The 20,358-nt window shown below is 37.5% G+C and overlaps 1 protein-coding gene across 1 annotated transcript; it reads left to right on the forward strand.

Annotated features, from left to right (window-relative positions):
• The first annotated feature begins 2,460 nt into the window (after positions 1-2,460).
• LOC127622156 (dehydrodolichyl diphosphate synthase complex subunit nus1-like) lies at positions 2,461-18,863 on the forward strand. The gene is made up of 5 exons (XM_052096124.1): positions 2,461-2,980; positions 5,295-5,426; positions 8,453-8,587; positions 12,862-12,967; positions 17,587-18,863. The coding sequence occupies exons 1-5, from the start codon at positions 2,632-2,634 to the stop codon at positions 17,675-17,677; spliced, it is 813 nt and encodes a 270-aa protein (XP_051952084.1). The 5' UTR covers positions 2,461-2,631; the 3' UTR covers positions 17,678-18,863.
• The last annotated feature ends 1,495 nt before the right edge of the window (positions 18,864-20,358 follow it).

A 20,358-nucleotide genomic window follows, 5' to 3' on the forward strand; every position in this document is an offset into this window, starting at 1 on the left:
GCAGGCAGAACAATATCCAGGAAGTCACCTTTCAGCAGCTAGCAGGGATAAAACAGCTTAAACATCTCTTTTTGGAAAATAACACCATCCGAAACTATGTAGCCAATCCCCTGAGGAACTGCTGCTGCATCCAACTAGCCAACCAGGCTTTACAACAGAATCTACTCTCTGCTATTTCTCAAATATTTAAATGAGGGATTTAGGGCACATTAGTGACCTTGTCATGCATTGGCAGCATTATGTAGATCAGGGCCATTTCAGAGCATAGAATTTCTAAGCCAAATCCTATTTGGAGATCCGTAAACATTAAAATACGCCACAAGATGTAAACAATATCCATGTTAACAAGATTTTCATACAATAAAATCACTTGCTAATGTTTTCTGTTTAAAGTCATATCCAATTTACAAATTCATTGCCATGATGACATAACGCTGTAAACACTAAAACCTTAAAATGCCTGCAAAAACGACGAATTAAACAACTTTACAGCTAAAATAATACACAAGTGTTAACAGAAGAATTAATGTAAGTGCTTTTATAAAATTATAATCTTCATACTTCTGTTTAAACCATCCAATAATTAGCCAAATTCAGTCCATTGTAAGTGCCTCACTGTAACCTTGATTTTTGCTTTTTTTTAATAAGGGAGAATTTTTTTTTGCTGTCGATCGGGCTTTACTTGTTTTGAAATCAGAATATTTCTTTAAGCTTGAGCTACAGCATTTGTTTATTTCACCTTGTCTCTTATAAACTCGGTACAACAAACTCTTCAGGTTCTGACTAGACTAAAAAAATGCTTTAAAATAAACATAATTACAGTTCTCAAAACATGTCCAACTTTACAGCTGTGAAGGTGCTAATAGTAATAAGCAACATAGCTTTTCAGGTTAGATTGCTCAGGTTCTTCCATCGATAGATAAAGACTTGGCCAAATATCGCAAATAGAATCATTTTAGTCATTTTATTATCAACCCATAGTCATTAACATATAGTGGGAAGAACAATACCACCTCGCTATAATTCTGTAATCATTTGTTCTCAAGATTGTCATTTTTAATGCTGCATTTGTACATAACATAATGATTGTTTACGCTTAACCGGAAGTTCCACCCATGTCGTCAGCAAAGCATCATGGGACTCAGGAATATTGTGGATGAGTTGACATTTTAAGTGAACTTATAGCAGACAATTTATTAAACTTTGTGTTTTTCTCCTCAGGAAAATGGACCCAAATAAACCTGGGTTGCAACCATCAGAAACCAACACAAACATGTGTAACTTCTTAAAGAGAGATGTTTACAGTGATGTAACGCGGTAGGTGTGTGCACTCGCCAGTGTCCTGAAAATAAATGCTACCTATCAGGATGTGCTACCACTACAGTCCCATAGTTTTAGGGTTAGGGTTTGGGGTAGGGTTAGGGCTTAGTACAGCCTTATACCATATAGCACACTATCTGATAGTTATGCTGGTATCACATCCTGATAGTTATTACCTGCCTGACAAGATGTGCTACCTAGGTTTTTAACACATTTCATGCTGTTGTACATACTGACAGGTTCCCCCATGCCTCCCGATATGTGCTACCCATGTTTTAACTTTACATATCACTGTTTTCACTGCTGGTAGCACAGATTGTCAGACCGGTCACACATCAGAGTCGCTGCCGTAAGGAGGTAAATCATGGATTAAATATATTTAAATGTCTGCGAAAGTCAAATTTGGCAATCTTTGTGCTGACCTCAGACATGAAGGCTATATACCTTTTCTGGGACTGCATGAATCAAAAGTGTTTTTTTAGGTTTTTCTTTATATCATTTTAAGGGTGTTTTAACATTTACCGCCATTGTATTCTCCCACTGATGACTGGTCACAAATATGGCGGCTGTGGGGGAAAGGGAGTTCCCTGAAACAAATCAAGGTTTTGCCAGCTTCCAATGTCAAAATTTCCCCATTCAGAAAAGTACAGTGGCATACCAAGCACTAGTTATAAATGTAATTTGATACATTATTTAGTTCAATTTAATTTAAAAATAAAAATATAATGTTATTTTATTGTCACAGTGCTTGTCGACTAAACAGTCCACTGATGTCTGTGGTCAGCAAGTGTTAAAATACCTTTTTAATCCTCTTATCAATAAGGTTTACACATATCCTATAAAACAAGGTTTACATATAACCAGAAAATCATAACATTTACATTTAAATTAATAAGAAAAATACATTAAGGTTATTTTATATTCTTTCATCAAACTTACAGATATTTGTACTCATTTTACATTTGCTGGTACGGCAGCCAATCACATCAGACCTTAGTCTTTCTTTTCTAGTACATTAAAATGGCAAGACCCACGTCAAAGCTGATCCCAGACCAGCGCTTAGAGCGAAGCGTTAAGCGATCTCTCAGCCGTCCAATCACAGTGCTCCATGTCACACAGCAGCGAGTTCAGAGTGAAGAGGTTGGCAGGTTGAAGAAATGGCAGCCTGCACGCTGCGGTGTTGGCAGTGACCAAAATGGTACATTCCTCGATATATCATCGCTCGTACCTCCACGGCTGAATTTAGCATGACGAATTTACTTCAAACGCCTATACATATTTAACCAATAACGCGTATAAGGACTGTATACCATGGCTGTTCTTTATGAGGTGGCGTGGCGGGTTTTACATGCACTGATTCATCTCCAGCGCGCGCTGATCACCTGGTTCCGAGTCCACATTTGGAGGTGGAAACGGGCTGTGGTGGGATTATTACTACCCCTTGCCCTTGGGTTTCACAGTCAGAAAAAGACTGGACACGTAGGCAAACGGATCAGCCGTCGGGTATGCTGGGGAGCTGATGGAAGAACATTAGAGAAGCTGCCGCTTCATCTAGGGCTGTTGATCGCTGAAGAGGAGATCCACTATACTGACATTGCCAACTTGGTGGTGTGGTGCATGGCAGTGGGCATCTCATATGTCAGTGTGTATGATAATCAAGGTAAGACTCATTGAGTTTCTTGTGCACAGGATGCATATGAATGAGTCATGTAGGGAAGTGAATTCCAGACAGTCACATGCATACAGTCACCTGCTGATTCCTAAACACTCACGTCTTGAGCAAAGTACAAAGTTGCAATGACACTTTTAATGATTTGGTTTGTGGTCACATCTTTATCTTAGTATCACTGCAAATGTTTCACCTTTTCCTCATATGTCCCAGTTTTGCTTTGTGGCTTGTCTAAAATGCTTTAGAATGTAGCAAATGCAACTGAATTGAGTTATTAAAGGAGCAATATGTAACATTGACATCAAGCGTTTAAAATGGGTACAGCAGTCCCCATAAAAATATTGGAGAGGTACAGTAAAAATATTTGAGAGAGTTGTCTACCTCACCCCCTCCACAGACTCGAAGCTTACAAGGTTTGCCAGGTTGAGGACACGCAACAGGAACGAGAAAACTGACAGTGGCAAGCGATGAGCCTTACACTGTAAGTTTGTCAGCTAATGTATACGTTTGTAATGTTTTTATTGTTTGCAAATTATAAACCAGCTCATGTGGATTTTATGTTACTGTCAATGTTAGCTAGATGTATTGCTAGCTTCCATTGATGCAGCTTGCTGTTTGCCCGCTAACTAGTTTCAAATCTGGCAAACCGGGCTGTCGAAATACTATTGGGAAATGTGCATTGGGTGGTATCACACAGGCCAAAACACAAACAGACATTCCAGCCCAGAACTGACATTTTAAAGTAGAATGTACTGGCTGTGGCATTGTTTTCGGAGAAGCCAGTATTTCAACTTCACGTGTTTCCTAAATCAAACTCAGCAAAAAAGAAATGTCCCTTTTTCAGGACACTATATTTTAAAGATAATTTTGTAAAAATCCAAATTACTATACAGATCTTTATTGTAAAGGGTTTAAACATTGTTTTCCATGCTTGTTCAATGAACCATAAAAAATTAATGACCATGCGCCTGTGGAACGGTTGTTAAGACACTAACAGCTTACAGACGTTAGGCAATTAAGGTCACAGTTTTAAAAACTTAGGACGCTTCTAATCTGCGTGAACGTGCCTTAGGCATGCTGCATGAGGACTGCAGATGTGGCCATGGCAATAAATTACAATGTCCGTACTGTGGGATGCCTAAGACAGCGCTACGAAGGACAGCTGATCATCCTCGCAGTGGCAGAACACATGTAACAACACCTGCACAGGATCGGTACATCTGAATAATCACACCTGCGGGATAGGTACAGGATGGCAACAACAACTGCCTGAGTGACACCAGGAATGCAATGGGCTGAGAGAGGCTGGATTAAGGGCTTGTAAGGCAGGTCCTTGCCAGACATCATCGGCAACAATGTCGCCTATGGGCACAAACCCACCTTTGCTGGACCAGACAGGACTGGCAAAAAGTGCTCTTCACTGATGAGTCATGGTTTTGTCTCACCAGGGGTGATGGTTGTACTCGCGTTTATTGCAGAAGGAATGAGCGTTACACCGAGGCCTCAGAGTACAGGCTTCGGTGTAATGCTCATTCCTTTGGCAATACACATGAGTCTGACAACTGCGATCGATTTGGAGGTGGAGGGTCCATCATGCTCTGGGGTGGTGTGTCACATCATCATCAGACTGAGCTCGTTGTTATTGCAGGCTGTCTCAATGCTGTGCGTTACAGGGAAGACATCCTCCTCCCTCATGTGTTACCCCTTCCTTAGGGTATTCTTAGTTTGCTGAAAATAAAAGCAGTTGAAAGTGAGATGACGTTTCTTTTTTTGCCAAGTATATTATGATCATTTTATGCTTTAGTAGTACAGTATATAGTATTATTACATATTGCTCCTTTAACTCATTATTAACTTGCTGCTTTACCAAAATGTCTTGTATTATTTCGTTAATATGAGAATGATCTTAAAATTAACCCAATTGTTTGCAGTAATAAGCTTGTTTTTAAGCCTCGGCATGGTAATGTAATCCTCAAATGCTCAAAATGACAGGAAACATCAAACCTTACTTCTCTTCATGAGGGAGAATGTGTCTGTTCTATTTCAAAACAGTAAATTTCAGTTTCAGCCCAAAATATTTCTCAATGGAAGAAGTGGAGTGTATATTGTATTGCTTAGGCTACAACCTTTGACAGATATTTTGTAAGTGCCAATGCGTGGACACTTGCAAAGGGATTCAGCTTCATGCAGAACTAAACCACTCAGTTATCAATCATAGTAATTCTCAATATAACGTTCCTCTCTTGTTTTTAGGGGGTTTGGGATATTTTTATATGTTCTTTCTCATTGTTATCTTATTTACCAGGTGTGTTCAGGGGGAATAACTCCAGACTCTTGGAGGAGATCCGGAGACAACAGCAGGAGCTTCTGGGAATGGACAACTCCAAATACACAGTGGAGTTACTCAAGAATGGTACCGACAAACAAGAGCATCAAGGTGAGGTGCTCTACAACTCACAGTCTTGTTTTCCGTTGTGCTGGTGCGGACACTACAGGACTGTAGTGTATCAACTACATGACCATTTATTCCAGAATGAGGCCTTGTGTACACTGGTATTTAGATGCGTTTTGGGTGATTCGATCACAAGTGTACAAGTGCGACACATCACCGTTACACCTGGTCGTCTTTATGGCCCACATGTGTTTGGATATTGAGGGTGAGAGTCTCTGATTATTTTATGAGGATTTGCAACAATCATTACATCTTTATATTAATCATGATAATAAAGCGCAAAGACGTAAAATAAGAAAAAGAAAGCTCTAAAAATCGGTGCACAGTTTCACTTAATTATACCCAAACGTGACAGTTAGAGCAGAATTCTGAGTTAGTTTAATGCAGTACCTTTAACTGAGCTTATAATGTACGTGTTTCTCATATCTGTGTCCATGCATGCTGAAATTAGACACTGAAGGATTTTGTGAAGTTCTTGTGCATGTACATGCATTCGCTTTTTAAAATCTTCTGGTCGTACATTTATTTTCCTTTAAATCCGCACGTAACCTGCAAAGTTTAAACTCTTGTTTTATTTGGTGGCGCTGTGCTGCTATGGCACTACAAGCCCATTGTGAAGCCTATTACGGCTGTCTTTAGCGTTGTCCCATTTCAAATGGATTGCCCAAGCGGCCCAAATGCATCTTAAAATTATGATAATGAAACAAATTTACAAACTTGCACAGTTAATTCGTGATAACATTCCAACAAACATGAAAGAGCAGCCTAGGCCAGTTTTTGCACTTATTTGCAAAGGAAAATTGCTGAAAATAATATGGCGCTCAAGGGTAGGGAGATTTGGGACAGGGTGCACACCTGGCAACAAGACGTCTAGATATCAAGCTGATTTGAAATCTATCGGGGCTTGTCGCAGAAGTGCGCACACTACACAACCGTTGATCGTGAAATTTGAGACTTCTCGTCGCAGACCAGTCACAGACTCAAAACATCATAGGAGACGAGCTTGAGTCATGTAGTATGCACTAGGCTTTACCTTAAAAAAAGGGCTGTTGCTTTTTGTTGGAAACACCCACTCTAGAAAAGAGTCTCTACAAACAGGTTTGGTCAGAATATTTCATTATTGGAGGGTTTGGCCTTTTATGAACAAGTTTTTATGACCTTTTGTCTGTTCATGTCTTTGGTTAAGATTCACTTCTGACTTTTTGTGGATAAACATGGAAGCGTGTTTTAGTTGCATATTTCTTTTTTCTGGAATAGATTCATTGCTGCCAGCTTTTCTGGTTAGGAAATGTTTCATTTTTACAAATACGCCTTGAGCAAGTCATCTGTTGAATGCTTCACAAATGGAACCTAAACCAGTGCAGTACAAAGATGCAAAGGAAACCGCCTTCGCTCATTCATATTTTGGGCAAGTGCTTTTGTGCTTTCATTGGATTGAGATTGACAATTTGATTGACCCTTTTCACAAAGTTTGACAATACCTTGATTTACAACCACAATTCCGAGTATGAAAAATGCTAATAAAACAAAAAGGAGTGATTTGTAAATGATATTCACCATTCACTATATTGAAAGCACTACTCCTACACATTATATGATGTTTTTCCTTGTGAATTTCTATTGTTTTTTGAAAAAGTAATCTCAAATCAGTTTATGGTAACACACTCCAAATAAGTTGAGACAGGGTCTAATAAGATTAATATTTTTTCTTGGTGGGCTGATGCGTCACATTTTGCGACCATTTTTCCCCCCATGTCCAAATATAAAATTCCCACACTTGTGTTTTAATTGCTGTCATTTACTGCTGTGCATGAGAAACACCAAATACTCATGCCACCTGATTGAACTGCACTGCGCATCTGCTGCCCGGGAGCAGAGCGGGACCGGACCACCCATGCATCGCTGACAAACCTGCTCCCACGTCACACTGTCCATTTGTAAACACAGTGCCAGATATGGAAACCTTAAAGGGTCATTAAACCACCTGTTTCTGCACTGTTTAGTTCTCAACACGTTTTCAAAAAATGCCAGTCAAAGTGGATGTTATCAGCAGCAGAGTGAGGGGAGAAGGGGGATGATACACAACAATTGTCTGATCAAGCTTAATTTAACTGATGCAGTTAAAAGCATCAAAGATACTCGCAATTTCTTATGACAAAATGCAAAATTTATACGCTGTTTTGTAAGCTCACAACACATTACACTACTTCTAATAATAATAATTAGGGCTGGGCATTTTAATCTATCTATCTCTCTATCACGATAAAACAATCCACAATATTGATAAAAAGCTTTTGAGTAAATTTCAATATTTAGCCTGTGTTCTAAATCTAGGTGGTCAGGTGCGTGCCACAAAAAACAAATAGATTTCTGTTCTAATTTTGTTAAATAAATCAGATGTCATCATCTTTGGCATGGATGACCAGGAAAGACAATAAAACTACTAGTTTGTAGCGTAGTCTTTATTCACTTTAATTACAATATAAAAATGGTCCATTCTGTCTTTTTTATATTTTCTAAATTTACTCTTGGGGATACCCCTGAACCCACATGCAGTATCATTCCTCAATCACAAGGGCTTCTATGCCCCCATACTTGGGTATCTAATTGTAATAAAATATAAAAATTATTTTAATGTAAAATGATATGCTATCATCATGCTTTAAAATTCATATCCAACTGCGCTTGATTGATAAACTCTAAAATATTTGTTTATTTTGGATCCCTCAGACACCACTGCTTTGCTGTTTCTGGGCCCCCAATGCAGTTTTTAAGAGACTATTTTGGCTGTTTAGGATTTTCACGTCTGTAGTGCTACTGCCGTAACAGCCAGACTGTCAATTCATATCTAGCCTATTTACTTGTTCTATTTACTCAGTTTCTAAATAAAATAGTGACCTGACTAGGTCAATGCATTTTTCAAGTGTTTTAATTTTAAGGACGTTACACTGGAATATATCCTATTGTTATGATTTTGTGTCTTGTGTTTGCAATGTTATCTCGTCATTCAGTGTTGAAGGTCTTATCTCCAGACGATGGACAGCTCAGTATTGTCAAGGCAGCACAGCAGCTCTGCAAGGCCATTGAGCAGAAAGAAAAGACATCCAAAGACATCAATGTCACTGTGCTTGACTCATTACTCAGAGGTGAGCTTACAGCATGCCAGTCTGCTGACCATCAGTACAAAATTGAATATAAGGACTAAATGGGTAGTCCTGTAATTTGATTACTGTTGTATAAAAATGTCAATAGCAATCCAGATACACATCATTGAAGATGGTCTGAATCAGCCGAAAATATACATAAGTAGTTGTTCATTTTCAGATTGTGTCTGAATCCCAGACCCCCTTTTTTTCCCCACACTTAAGCAAACAAACTGAAACTCAATGGAAAAACGAACCCCGATCTACAGCAAAACTTCTAGTGTGAAAATGACATTAGTTTTGTGAAACAAAAACTTTCATAACAGGGAAACACATTTATGAAATCTTTCAGTATTCTGTCTCCCTTCGCTGTTAAACACTGTTAAATAACTAAACACTGTGTTGTTCTTCATGAAACAAATGACATTGTAAAATACGGGTGCTAATCTTTCACTCTTTAAATGCATTGCATAGATATAGGGTTGGGAATCGAGAACCGGTTCTTGTTCAGAAAATACTGGAATCATAAGATCTTTGGTTCTGTTAACGGTTCTCCAGCGTGCAATTTTCCGCCAATGTGGCTGGAACACTGTTCTCAAATACTCTGACCAGCAGCACTGCCCTCTACTGCATTGTGCTAGTGTGCCATGGAAAATGATAAAAAAAAATAATAATAATTTCAGGGATCCAAACTCCTCACCAATGATTAATGTGCAAAAGTGACTGATATTTATACGCTTTAAGGGTCTTTCACATGACTCGAGTCAGTGCTGCAGAATACATTGAAGTCTATGAAGTGACTTTACACCAAAGTGAATATATTTGAGAGTACTACGCAATAAGAAATATTTAAAAACTGTCCAAATTTGTGAAGAGACATTGAATGTCTCATAATGTATTTTAATTAAATATTACCTTATCGTTTATGAATATCAGAGACCCCAGTTATTGAACTAATTTAAATTCACTAAGAAAACACTTAGACCTAAACATAAACGAGTCCTTGTATTACTTTCTGCTATCAAAGCAACTGCAAGCTTTTTTCTCTCTTACAAATACATGTTTTCAATGTTTATTGTGCACACCTCCCAATTTTTTATGTGGTAAACTTGTAAAATTGCACCTGTGATGCTTTCTGCAACTCTTGTCCTGTGGAGGGCAATGTGGTGCTTGACGCTGGGTTCAGCCTCCAGAACCAAATAAAAACTGCCACGATAAGTCGTCTGTCCGGGGCAAAGATGCATATCTAATGACAATTGCCTCAGCATCGGTCTCCCTTGATGCGTTTGATTACGCACAGGCGAGTTTAAGTCGATGCAGACCAGGCGGAAGGTTTGAGTTGTAGATTGAGTTCTGTTCAGTAAATGTTTTATGTGTTTTGTTCATATTTTAATCGTATTTGTTTTTTGTAATATTGCATGTTCATATTTTAGTGGCCTCCACTGTCACTGCGGGGGAAAAAAAACATTCACCTGCTTCGTGTGGTGTCTCTGTTGTTCATCTGTTCTCTTCATAAATAAATAAATGCATAATCTGCTATATGCTCGTCCTGTAAGTTCATGATTAAAAATGAAAAAGTGAATGAAAATAAAAGCTATTAAATGTCTTATTATCATTAAAATATGAAAATTAAAATGACGGTTATTTTTTTGCATAGCTGAATTTCAAACATTACAAGTAAACACGCTACTAAAACAGACGGAAAATATTTATTGAAAAGGAAAAATATTGACGATGGTTAATCTATGTGGGATTGTGGTGTGCCATAGAATATTAGTTGTAAAAAGTGTGCTGTGGCAGAAAAAATGTTGGGAAACACTGCTGTACTGACATAAAAACACAGTTCTACCAGTGTATTTAATTTCCAATCAAACAAGCTGGCTCTTTTTACAGCGTAAAACATATGTGCTTTCGGTATAGTCAGATCCCGAAAGAACCATTCTAATGAGTCGGTTCTTTTGAATCAACAGCACAAAACATACAGCGCTTCCAGTATACAAGTAATTTTATATTGATGTGCAAAATATGAATATCCAACTCCAAAATTAAATAAGAACTGTTGAAGTCTCACCAGTCTGAAGTACATCATTAGGCTACAAAACACAGTTTAAACTGTCTCTGGAACTGTTACTGTTTATTTAATGATGACCTGTCTCTCTATTAAATCAAGCAGTGCAGTTACTGACTGGTTATATGACAATGTATAATTAAAGATACACAAGTTTTGTTGTAATAAGTGTAATTTTATCAAATAATAAATTAAGTAATGAAATATGCCATCATATTTCGTGTTGGTTTATATTTCTTTATTTAAAATAGAGTAAGGATATATTATTGGATTGTATTTATGTCTCCAAAAAGTCTGCAAACACACTTTTTACAAGAACTGTATTACATTTATATCTGATTTGTTATATCTGCTCTGTACAAATCTGAAATGATCTCATTATTTGTTAATGGACAACAGAGGGTAGTAAATGCAATAAGAATTGCATTTCTCATTTCTAAATAATTCTTTAAAAGAATTACTGGAATCGTTACTGGTACCATTAAGGAATTGGAATTGTTAAGAGAAATTGGAATCAGAAGCGTAAAATTCCTACGATTCCCAACCCTTTATAGATTACCATTCAGCAAGCTTAGAAACACCTAAATGATCATTTCAAATATCTGTCCCACCAGGATTTCACTGAACTTTTTCATGATTATATGACGGAATTTGCTGTGGCTTTTTATAAAAATTGCAATGCTGTTTGCTTAATCTTTTTGTGCTGTTTTGCACAAGTAGTGTAATTTGTGTTAATGACGGTATAAGTGCAATTACCTGTACATTTTTGTGCATATTAACTGAATAAGCAAGGAAAACATAAATAATAACACACAAAAAGACCATACATTTAAGAGGTGAAACCCATGATATGGATAATAAAAGCTCAATAGAAGACATTTATTATTTTAATGTAAAAATGTTCTTCCTCCGACAATTCAAGTGAGCTTTGGTATGGTTAAAAAAGTAAACCTACAATAAAGCTGTACATTTAAGGACACAGATACAGTATATTGATAACACTATGTGACACAATTTGTGTTCCTGGGTAGTAAGTGTTATCCTAATTGCTTATGCCTCAAAAGTATAGAAAATGGCTATTATTCCCAACAAACTTTGCTTTTGTGACCAGGACAGTGATATTTTGAAATGTACCTATTTCCAATGAGAAAATGGGTGAATTTGTGTCTTTTTGTTGACAAAGTCAGATAAAAAACAACACAAGAATTCAAATTAACATGTATTTATACTGAAGTAATACAAAAAGTATTACAAAAGATTTAGAAGTGAGTCGTTTTTCAAGATTTACAATTATACTGTAAATCTCTTACACGATCAGCCCCAAATATGTACTCCTCATACTTCAAGCGTCCAGCAAGGTCTTGATGCTCTTGTGATCCTTTTTGAGGTGCACCGAGTGAGCCAGGGGAAGAGATGGGTACTTGTTACCATTATGGAGCAGCATGGCTTTGAGGCTCCTAGATGAGGTGTCAATGAAGAGCCGCAACTCATTCTGTCATACAAATATCACTGTCCTGGTCACAAAATCAAAGTTTGTGGGTAATAATAGCCATTTTCTATACTTTTGAGGCATAAGCAATTAGTAAATAACACATACAACCCAGGAACCAAAAAAAAATGAATGCAATTTGTTACACGTGTAATTAGACCTTTTGCAATTATTACATCGCCTGATTATGTAATATATGATTATTTGAGAACTGCTATTATTGAGAACTGTAATTTCTAATCAAAATTGAATAATTCTAAGCAAATATATTACATAATCGGCATGTTTTGGTCTCATTTTCTAGTGGAACGGTGTATTATGTTACCTCTCCAAATGATCGGTGATTGATCTACATTGCTCACTGCACTCAAAAGATTAAATGCAAGCTGTGATGTACATGCACCACTTAAGTTTTTTTTTATAGTGAATGCAATAGGGTTCTTTCTCTCTAGCGTCTCGTCATTAGGGGACACTAGGTGTCCCGTATGGGATGTCAACATTTCGGCCAAAATACGGGACGTTCCAGCTAATCTGTGTGCCAGCAACCTTTTGCATAAGCTCAGAACACATAACAACTGTTTCTATGGCTTCAGAGCTGCTCTCAGTTAGTGCCTCTACTGAAAGAGCCTGGAAGCATCTCAGTATCAGATTATTCCTCCTAAAACACTCAGCTTTTACCCTGATTTTTCATTGCACTAAGGCTTGTTTTTTTCCATTTAGAGTCAAAGAACATACCTGACCTTGACCCGGACCTGGTGCTGAAATTTGGACCTGTTGAAAGTACACTTGGCTTTCTGCCCTGGCACATCAGACTAACCGAGATTATGTGAGTGTTTATATTTTGATGCATATGAGCAAGCACAAACTTTGTTTTATCTCTTCAGGGTGTATATAGACTGTGGACCACAAAGTATGTGTGTACACGTGTGTGTTGCATTTTTTTTAAAGTACATTTTTTTAACATTTTACTGAAAGTACCTTTTTTTATGCCGTGTGTGTTGTTTTATATATATATATATATATATATATATATATATATATATATATATATATACACTCACCTAAAGGATTATTAGGAACACCATACTAATACTGTGTTTGACCCCTTTCAGCCTTCAGAACTGCCTTAATTCTACGTGGCATTGATTCAACAAGGTGCTGAAAGCATTCTTTAGAAATGTTGGCCCATATTGATAGGATAGCATCTTGCAGTTGATGGAGATTTGTGGGATGCACATCCAGGGCACGAAGCTCCCGTTCCACCACATCCCAAAGATGCTCTATTGGGTTGAGATCTGGTGACTGTGGGGGCCATTTTAGTACAGTGAACTCATTGTCATGTTCAAGAAACCAATTTGAAATGATTCGAGCTTTGTGACATGGTGCATTATCCTGCTGGAAGTAGCCATCAGAGGATGGGTACATGGTGGCCATAAAGGGATGGACATGGTCAGAAACAATGCTCAGGTAGGCCGTGGCATTTAAACGATGCCCAATTGGCACTAAGGGGCCTAAAGTGTGCCAAGAAGACATCCCCCACACCATTACACCATCACCACCAGCCTGCACAGTGGTAACAAGGCATGATGGATCCATGTTCTCATTCTGTTTACGCCAAATTCTGACTCTACCATCTGAATGTCTCAACAGAAATCGAGACTCATCAGACCAGGCAACATTTTTCCAGTCTTCAACTGTCCAATTTTGGTGAGCTCTTGCAAATTGTAGCCTCTTTTTCCTATTTGTAGTGGAGATGAGTGGTACCCGGTGGGGTCTTCTGCTGTTGTAGCCCATTCGCCTCAAGGTTGTGCTTGTTGTGGCTTCACAAATGCTTTGCTGCATACCTCGGTTGTAACGAGTGGTTATTTCAGGCAAAGTTGCTCTTCTATCAGCTTGAATCAGTCGGCCCATTCTCCTCTGACCTCTAGCATCAACAAGGCATTTTCGCCCACAGGACTGCCGCATACTGGATGTTTTTCCCTTTTCACACCATTCTTTGTAAACTCTAGAAATGGTTGTGCATGAAAATCCCAGTAACTGAGCAGATTGTAAAATACTCAGACCGGCCCGTCTGGCACCAACAACCATGCCACGCTCAAAATTGCTTAAATCACCTTTCTTTCCCATTCTGACATTCAGTTTGGAGTTCAGGAGATTGTCTTGACCAGGACCACACCCCTAAATGCATTGAAGCAACTGCCATGTGATTGGTTGATTAGATAATTGCATTAATGAGAAATTGAACAGGTGTTCCTAATAATCCTTTAGGTGAGTGTACAGGTGAAACTCGAAAAATTAGAATATCGTGCAAAAGTTCATTAATTTCAGTAATTCAACTTAAAAGGTGAAACTAATATATTATATAGACTCATTACAAGCAAAGTAAGATATTTCAAGCCTTTATTTGATATAATTTTTATGATTATGGCTTACAGCTTATGAAAACCCCAAATTCAGAATCTCAGAAAATTCGAATATTACATGAAATCAATAAAAATAAAGGATTTTAAATACAGAAATGTCGGCCCTCTGAAAAGTATAATCATGCATGTGTACTCAGTACTTGGTTTGGGCCCCTTTTGCATTAATTACTGCCTCAATGCGGCGTGGCATGGATGCTGTCAGCCTGTGGCACTGCTGAGGTGTTACGGAAGACCAAGAAGCTTCAATAGCGGCCTTCAGCTCTTCTGCATTGTTTGGTCTCATGTCTCTCATCTTTCTCTTGGCAATGCCCCATAGATTCTCTATGGGGTTCAGGTCAGGCGAGTTTGCTGGCCAATCAAGCACAGTAATACCATGGTCATTGAACCAGGTTTTGGTACTTTTGGCAGTGTGGGCAGGTGCCATATCCTGCTGGAAAATGAAGTCATCATCTCCATAAAGCTTGTCTGCTGAAGGAAGCATGAAGTGCTCTAAAATGTCCCGGTAGACGGCTGCGTTGACTCTGGACTTAATAAAGCACAGTGGACCAACACCAGCCGATGACATGGCTCCCCAAACCAACACAGACTGTGGAAACTTCACACTGGACTTCAAGCATCTTGGATTGTGTGCCTCTCCATTCTTCCTCCAGACTCTGGGACCTTGGTTTCCAAATGAGATGCAAAATTTGCTCTCATCAGAAAAGAGGACTTTGGTCCACTGAGCAACAGACCAGTTCTTTTTTCTTTAGCCCAGGTAAGACGTTTGACATTTGAAGCCCATGTCCAGGACCCGTCTGTGTGTGGTGGCTCTTGATGCAGTAACTCCAGCCTCAGTCCACTCCTTGTGAAGCTCCCCACACATTTGAATGGCCTTTTCCTGACAATCCTCTCCAGGCTACGGTCATCCCTGCTGCTTGTGCACCTTTTTCTTCCACACTTTTCCCTTCCACTTAACTTTCTATTAATGTGCTTTGATACAGCACTTTGAGAACATCCAACTTCTTTTGCAATTACCTTTTGAGGCTTTCCCTCCTTGTGGAGGGTGTCAATGATGGTTTTCTGCACAACTGTCAGGTCAGCAGTCTTCCCCATGATTGTGAATTCAACTGAACCAGACTGAGAGACCATTTAAAGGCTCAGGAACCCTTTGCAGGTGTTTAGCTGATTAGATTGTGACACTTTGAGCCTACAATACTGAACCATTTCACAATATTCTAATTTTCTGAGATTCTGAATTTGGGGTTTTCATAAGCTGTAAGCCATAATCATCAAAATTATTATGATCAAAATCATCAAAATGTTAAGGCTTGACATATCTTTGCTTGTAATGAGTCTATATAATATATTAGTTTCACCTTTTAAGTTGAATTACTGAAATTAATGAACTTTTGCACGATATTCTAATTTTTCGAGTTTCACCTGTACTTATATATATATATATCTATATATCTATCTATCTCATGGTAATTCCATGGTTTTTATTCACTTTACAATATCATTGTCATGAAAACCTGAAAATATCAGGGAAATTTTATAAAAAGTTTATTGACATTTCCAGGCCTGTAAAAGCCTGGAAATGTCCGTAATACATTAAGCGACCACTGCAAAATTATCAGTGGTCAAAACACAGTTTAGGCAGCTGGAACTATACTGAACTGGTGGGCTTAAGGCCCCTGTATTTCTTCTACTATTTATATTTGTAGAAAGTTCTAGAAGTTACTCCAAATTTACTTAGCACTGAATCTATCTGTAATGTTCTGGAAAATAGTTACATTTCAAAATATCACTGTCCTGGTCACAAAAGCAAAGTTTGTGGGGGAATAATAGCCATTTTCTATACTTTTGAGGCATAAGCAATTAGGATAACACTTGCAACCCAGGGACCAATTTGTTACACGGTGTTATTGATTTTATAAATAAATATTGATGTCTGAACTCTTCCTACATTAGTGTATTGTGTTGTTTTAAAATGAATATGAACTTTTTCTTTACATTATTTGAACTCTGAAAACACTGCATCTTTTTTGTTATTTTGACCAGTTGTCATTTTCTGCAAATAAATGCTCTAAATGACAATATTTTTATTTGCAATTTGGGAGAAATGTTGTCAGTACTTTATAGAATAAAACAAAAATATTAATTTTACTCAAACACATACCTATAAATAGTACATCCAGAGAAATTGATAATTTTGCAGTGGTCTCTTATTTTTTCCCAAAGCTGTGTGCGTTTTTGTATCATAAGATTTTCAATATATCATTTTGTGTTTTAGAGATATTGTGCCAGTAAAAGTATGCATTATTGTGTGTTTGTTCTTAATGAATGTGCATCAGTGCATATGCTGGAGTACACTTAAATCCTGTTGTGAGATTATCAGCACAGTAAAGCTGTCTGCGCTGCCTCAATTATCTCTATTAGCTTTTTCAAATGATCTAACAGTGCAAAGGAAACTGCTGTGCATTATCAAATACAACACATTTCTGTTATATAGCGTTAGTTTAATTTAATCTAAAAAAAAAAAAGATGTCATATATATAATGTCATTTTATATAAGGTTAGGTGTTCCTGTTTTATTTTATTAACCTGCCGCCATGAAAATAGCCATAGAAGCTGGAATTGCTTTTAAAACAATTCTATTTCTAATACTTTTTGATGTTGTGAAAACGTTTGTCATGTCAGCTACCCAAATTTATTTGCTGCTACTTTCAAAATTTCAACAATATCTGTTTAACCTCACATGCATTACATAGACTTGGTTTGTGAATCAAGCTAACAGAAATAATGGAGAGAATTTGCATTATGTATTTTGTTTATTTCTGCTTTATTAAATGTCCACTAGGTGGCAGTGTGTCACTGTGCTGTTTTGCTGCATTATTTAGCAAACTTAATTCTAAATGTAGTTTCCCTTCTGTACTTCCTTAACAGTTTATTAAATTATGAATGTTTGACACAGTGTTTAATCTGGTGCCTAAAAGCATATTGTTTGATCTTTTGGTTCCCAACTAATTATCCTTTCTTGCAGTTCATTGCCGTCCCACATAGACGTCTCATACGATGACCTGTTTGGTGCACTTCAGCGATATGCATCGTGTGAGCAGCGGTTGGGCAAGTGAGGAACTGTCCGCAGAGAGTACAGAAGGAATTGAAAGGGATGGATGGGGTTTACATCCCTCTCTTCTTGTTTACAGTACAAGCACTGGAGCGCCAGCAACCCGCCTGAATAAAGTGTACTCCCACCAAGTTCTGCCAGGCTTGTGTGTGTGTGTGTGTGTGTGTGTGTGTGTGTGTGTGTGTGTGTGTGTGATTGTACTTGTATATTTTTATGTGTGTGAGCTTCCCGTGTAAATGCACACAAAGCAGTGTGTCTGCTCGTCCGAAGGACACAGACGCTGCCCTACGTTACGCCAATAAGCCGTCAGTCACAAAGAGGAGCTCCATTCAGCCTGAAGAACATTAGCCGTATGGTGTAAATCTAAATTTTACCATAGCTGTGGACACACCCCGCCCTGACAGTCTCATTAAAATAGGTAAGCAAGCCATGCTTATGCCTGTGCGCTGAACTCTACAGTGTGGTGTACAATCGGGCATCTTTCATAGCGTGACTCTACAGTGCGGGCTGTAAGTGCTCGGAGAGGATGTACATTACGGGATTTTGAAAATAGAACTCTTCTCTCTAGGTGAAAATGGATGACAATTTTCCATTCAGCAATTTTACTGCATGCAGAATCTATCTTATTGCAACATAATGCTCCAATCAAGGCTTAACTGAGCTGGAACTGGATATGTGTGGTTTTGTGCGTTTATTTGTGTTGTTTGAATGTGTGCGTGTGTGCCACAAATTACACTAATCAGCGTTAAACCCTGAAGTTTGTAATTCTAAGAGCATAAATTGATTGCTCCACATTGTCCCCCAAATGCTCTTGCTGTTTGTAATGGCTCATGGCACTAATTATGCTTTTAGATATTTTTTATTTGTCATCAGTAAATACTGTTCCATTCAGAAGTTCTGAGTTATTACCTGTTTAAAGAGTTGTTTATTTTTTTAATTAATGATTCTTTAGATTAATAAAACATTTCTTGGTAATAAACCTTGAAGTCCATAATTGGTTGAAAAATGCCATAGACTGTACATCATACTTCATTCTGCAAAGCCACTTTGCACTTAAATGTGTAATTCATGAATCACTGTTGGCAGGGTTGTGTAATAGTGTCCTGTGTGAATGTACAATAAATGTTACTGAAATCCAAAGCTGTTTGAGTTTAAGCTTGGTGGAACACAGACTCAATTGACAGCATTTCTGGCAAAATGTTGATTACAATAAAAAAAAAATATTTCAACTCGTCCCTCCTTTTCTTTTAAAACATTTATATTGGAAGTGAATGGGTAACACTTTTGGAAGGTTGAACTTTGAGATATACACACCTTGAGCACTTTATTAGGAACAGCATGGTCTTCTGCTGTTGTAGCCCATCTGCCTCAAGGTTCGACATTTTGTACATTCTGAAATGCTGTTCTGCTCACTACAATTGTACAGAGAGTTACTGTAGACTTTGTCATTTCAAACTAGTCTGTCTATTCTCTATTGACCTCTCTCATCAACAAGGTGTTTCCAACCGCAGAACTGCCACTCACTGTGTGTTTTTTGTGTTTGGCACCATTCTGAGTAAATTTTAGAGACTGTTGTGTGAGAAAATCCCAGGAGATCTGCAGTTATAGAAATACACAAACTGCTTGTCAACAATTATGCCATGTTCAAAATCACTAATATTATTTATTTTCTCCGTTCTGAAGTGTCTGAACCATATGTGCATGATTTTAAGCATTGCGCTGCTGCCACACGATTTGGCTGAATAGATAATTGCATGAAGAAATTTGATCTAACTTTACACAAAAAACGTTAGTAAGCAATTTTATTACACCAAAATCATGTTAACACCTGTTTATGTCTTATGGCATGATTTTGAAACAATGAGTATTTTAAAGTTTACAAATGGGCCCTATTTACTTCATTGCAAGTTTCTCACTATAAACCAGATTTCAGCTTTTTTTTTTAAAGAAAATTATTTCTGTGGTTTTCAACATTGTCAAATTCTGTCGAATGAGCTTATACTGAACCCAGAATATTCCTTTAATGTAAACAGTTATTATGTCTAAAGTGAACTTAAGCAGCGGAACAAAAAAGTGGATTTATTTTAAAATGTAAATGCAACATAGACCTATTAGTCACACAAAAATAACAAGACAAATCGGTGCTCTTGGCTGGATAACTTTAGTAAATTGATAATGTATTAATCTGTAATAGTCATCTAGCGAAGACCACAAATCTAAATTCTTTTTACATTTCATACATTTTTCATACATAAAAACGAATGAACAAACATATAGTCCCACCCCAAACTCATACCATTGTTTGAGTCAATGTTGTTGTGTCGGTCTGGATGGGTCTCTCAAAATAAACAGTTTATTTTTATAGAGCCACAGAGACACAGTGTTTAGTTTTTAAGAAAATGAACCTATGAATGGCTTACTTAGTTGTCTCTGCATATGAAGTTTGGATAGGAGAAATATTTTAACACTGGAAAAGTTACATCAGCTTTAATTTGTATCCTTGTTATATTGTTATTCTATTGTAGTGTGTTTCTTTGTTCTTTATTTCTGACTGTTGACTTAAATCAATGTTTTCTTATATATTAATTGGTAGGCTATTTTGTTGTGGTATTGAAATTATTGAGAATCATCAAAGTGCTTTCATATGTTGTCAAAATTGACATTATAACTGAAATATAGACCTGC

The sequence above is a fragment of the Xyrauchen texanus genome, chromosome 28 (genome assembly GCF_025860055.1).
Source record: "Xyrauchen texanus isolate HMW12.3.18 chromosome 28, RBS_HiC_50CHRs, whole genome shotgun sequence".
Classification (NCBI taxonomy): domain Eukaryota; kingdom Metazoa; phylum Chordata; class Actinopteri; order Cypriniformes; family Catostomidae; genus Xyrauchen; species Xyrauchen texanus.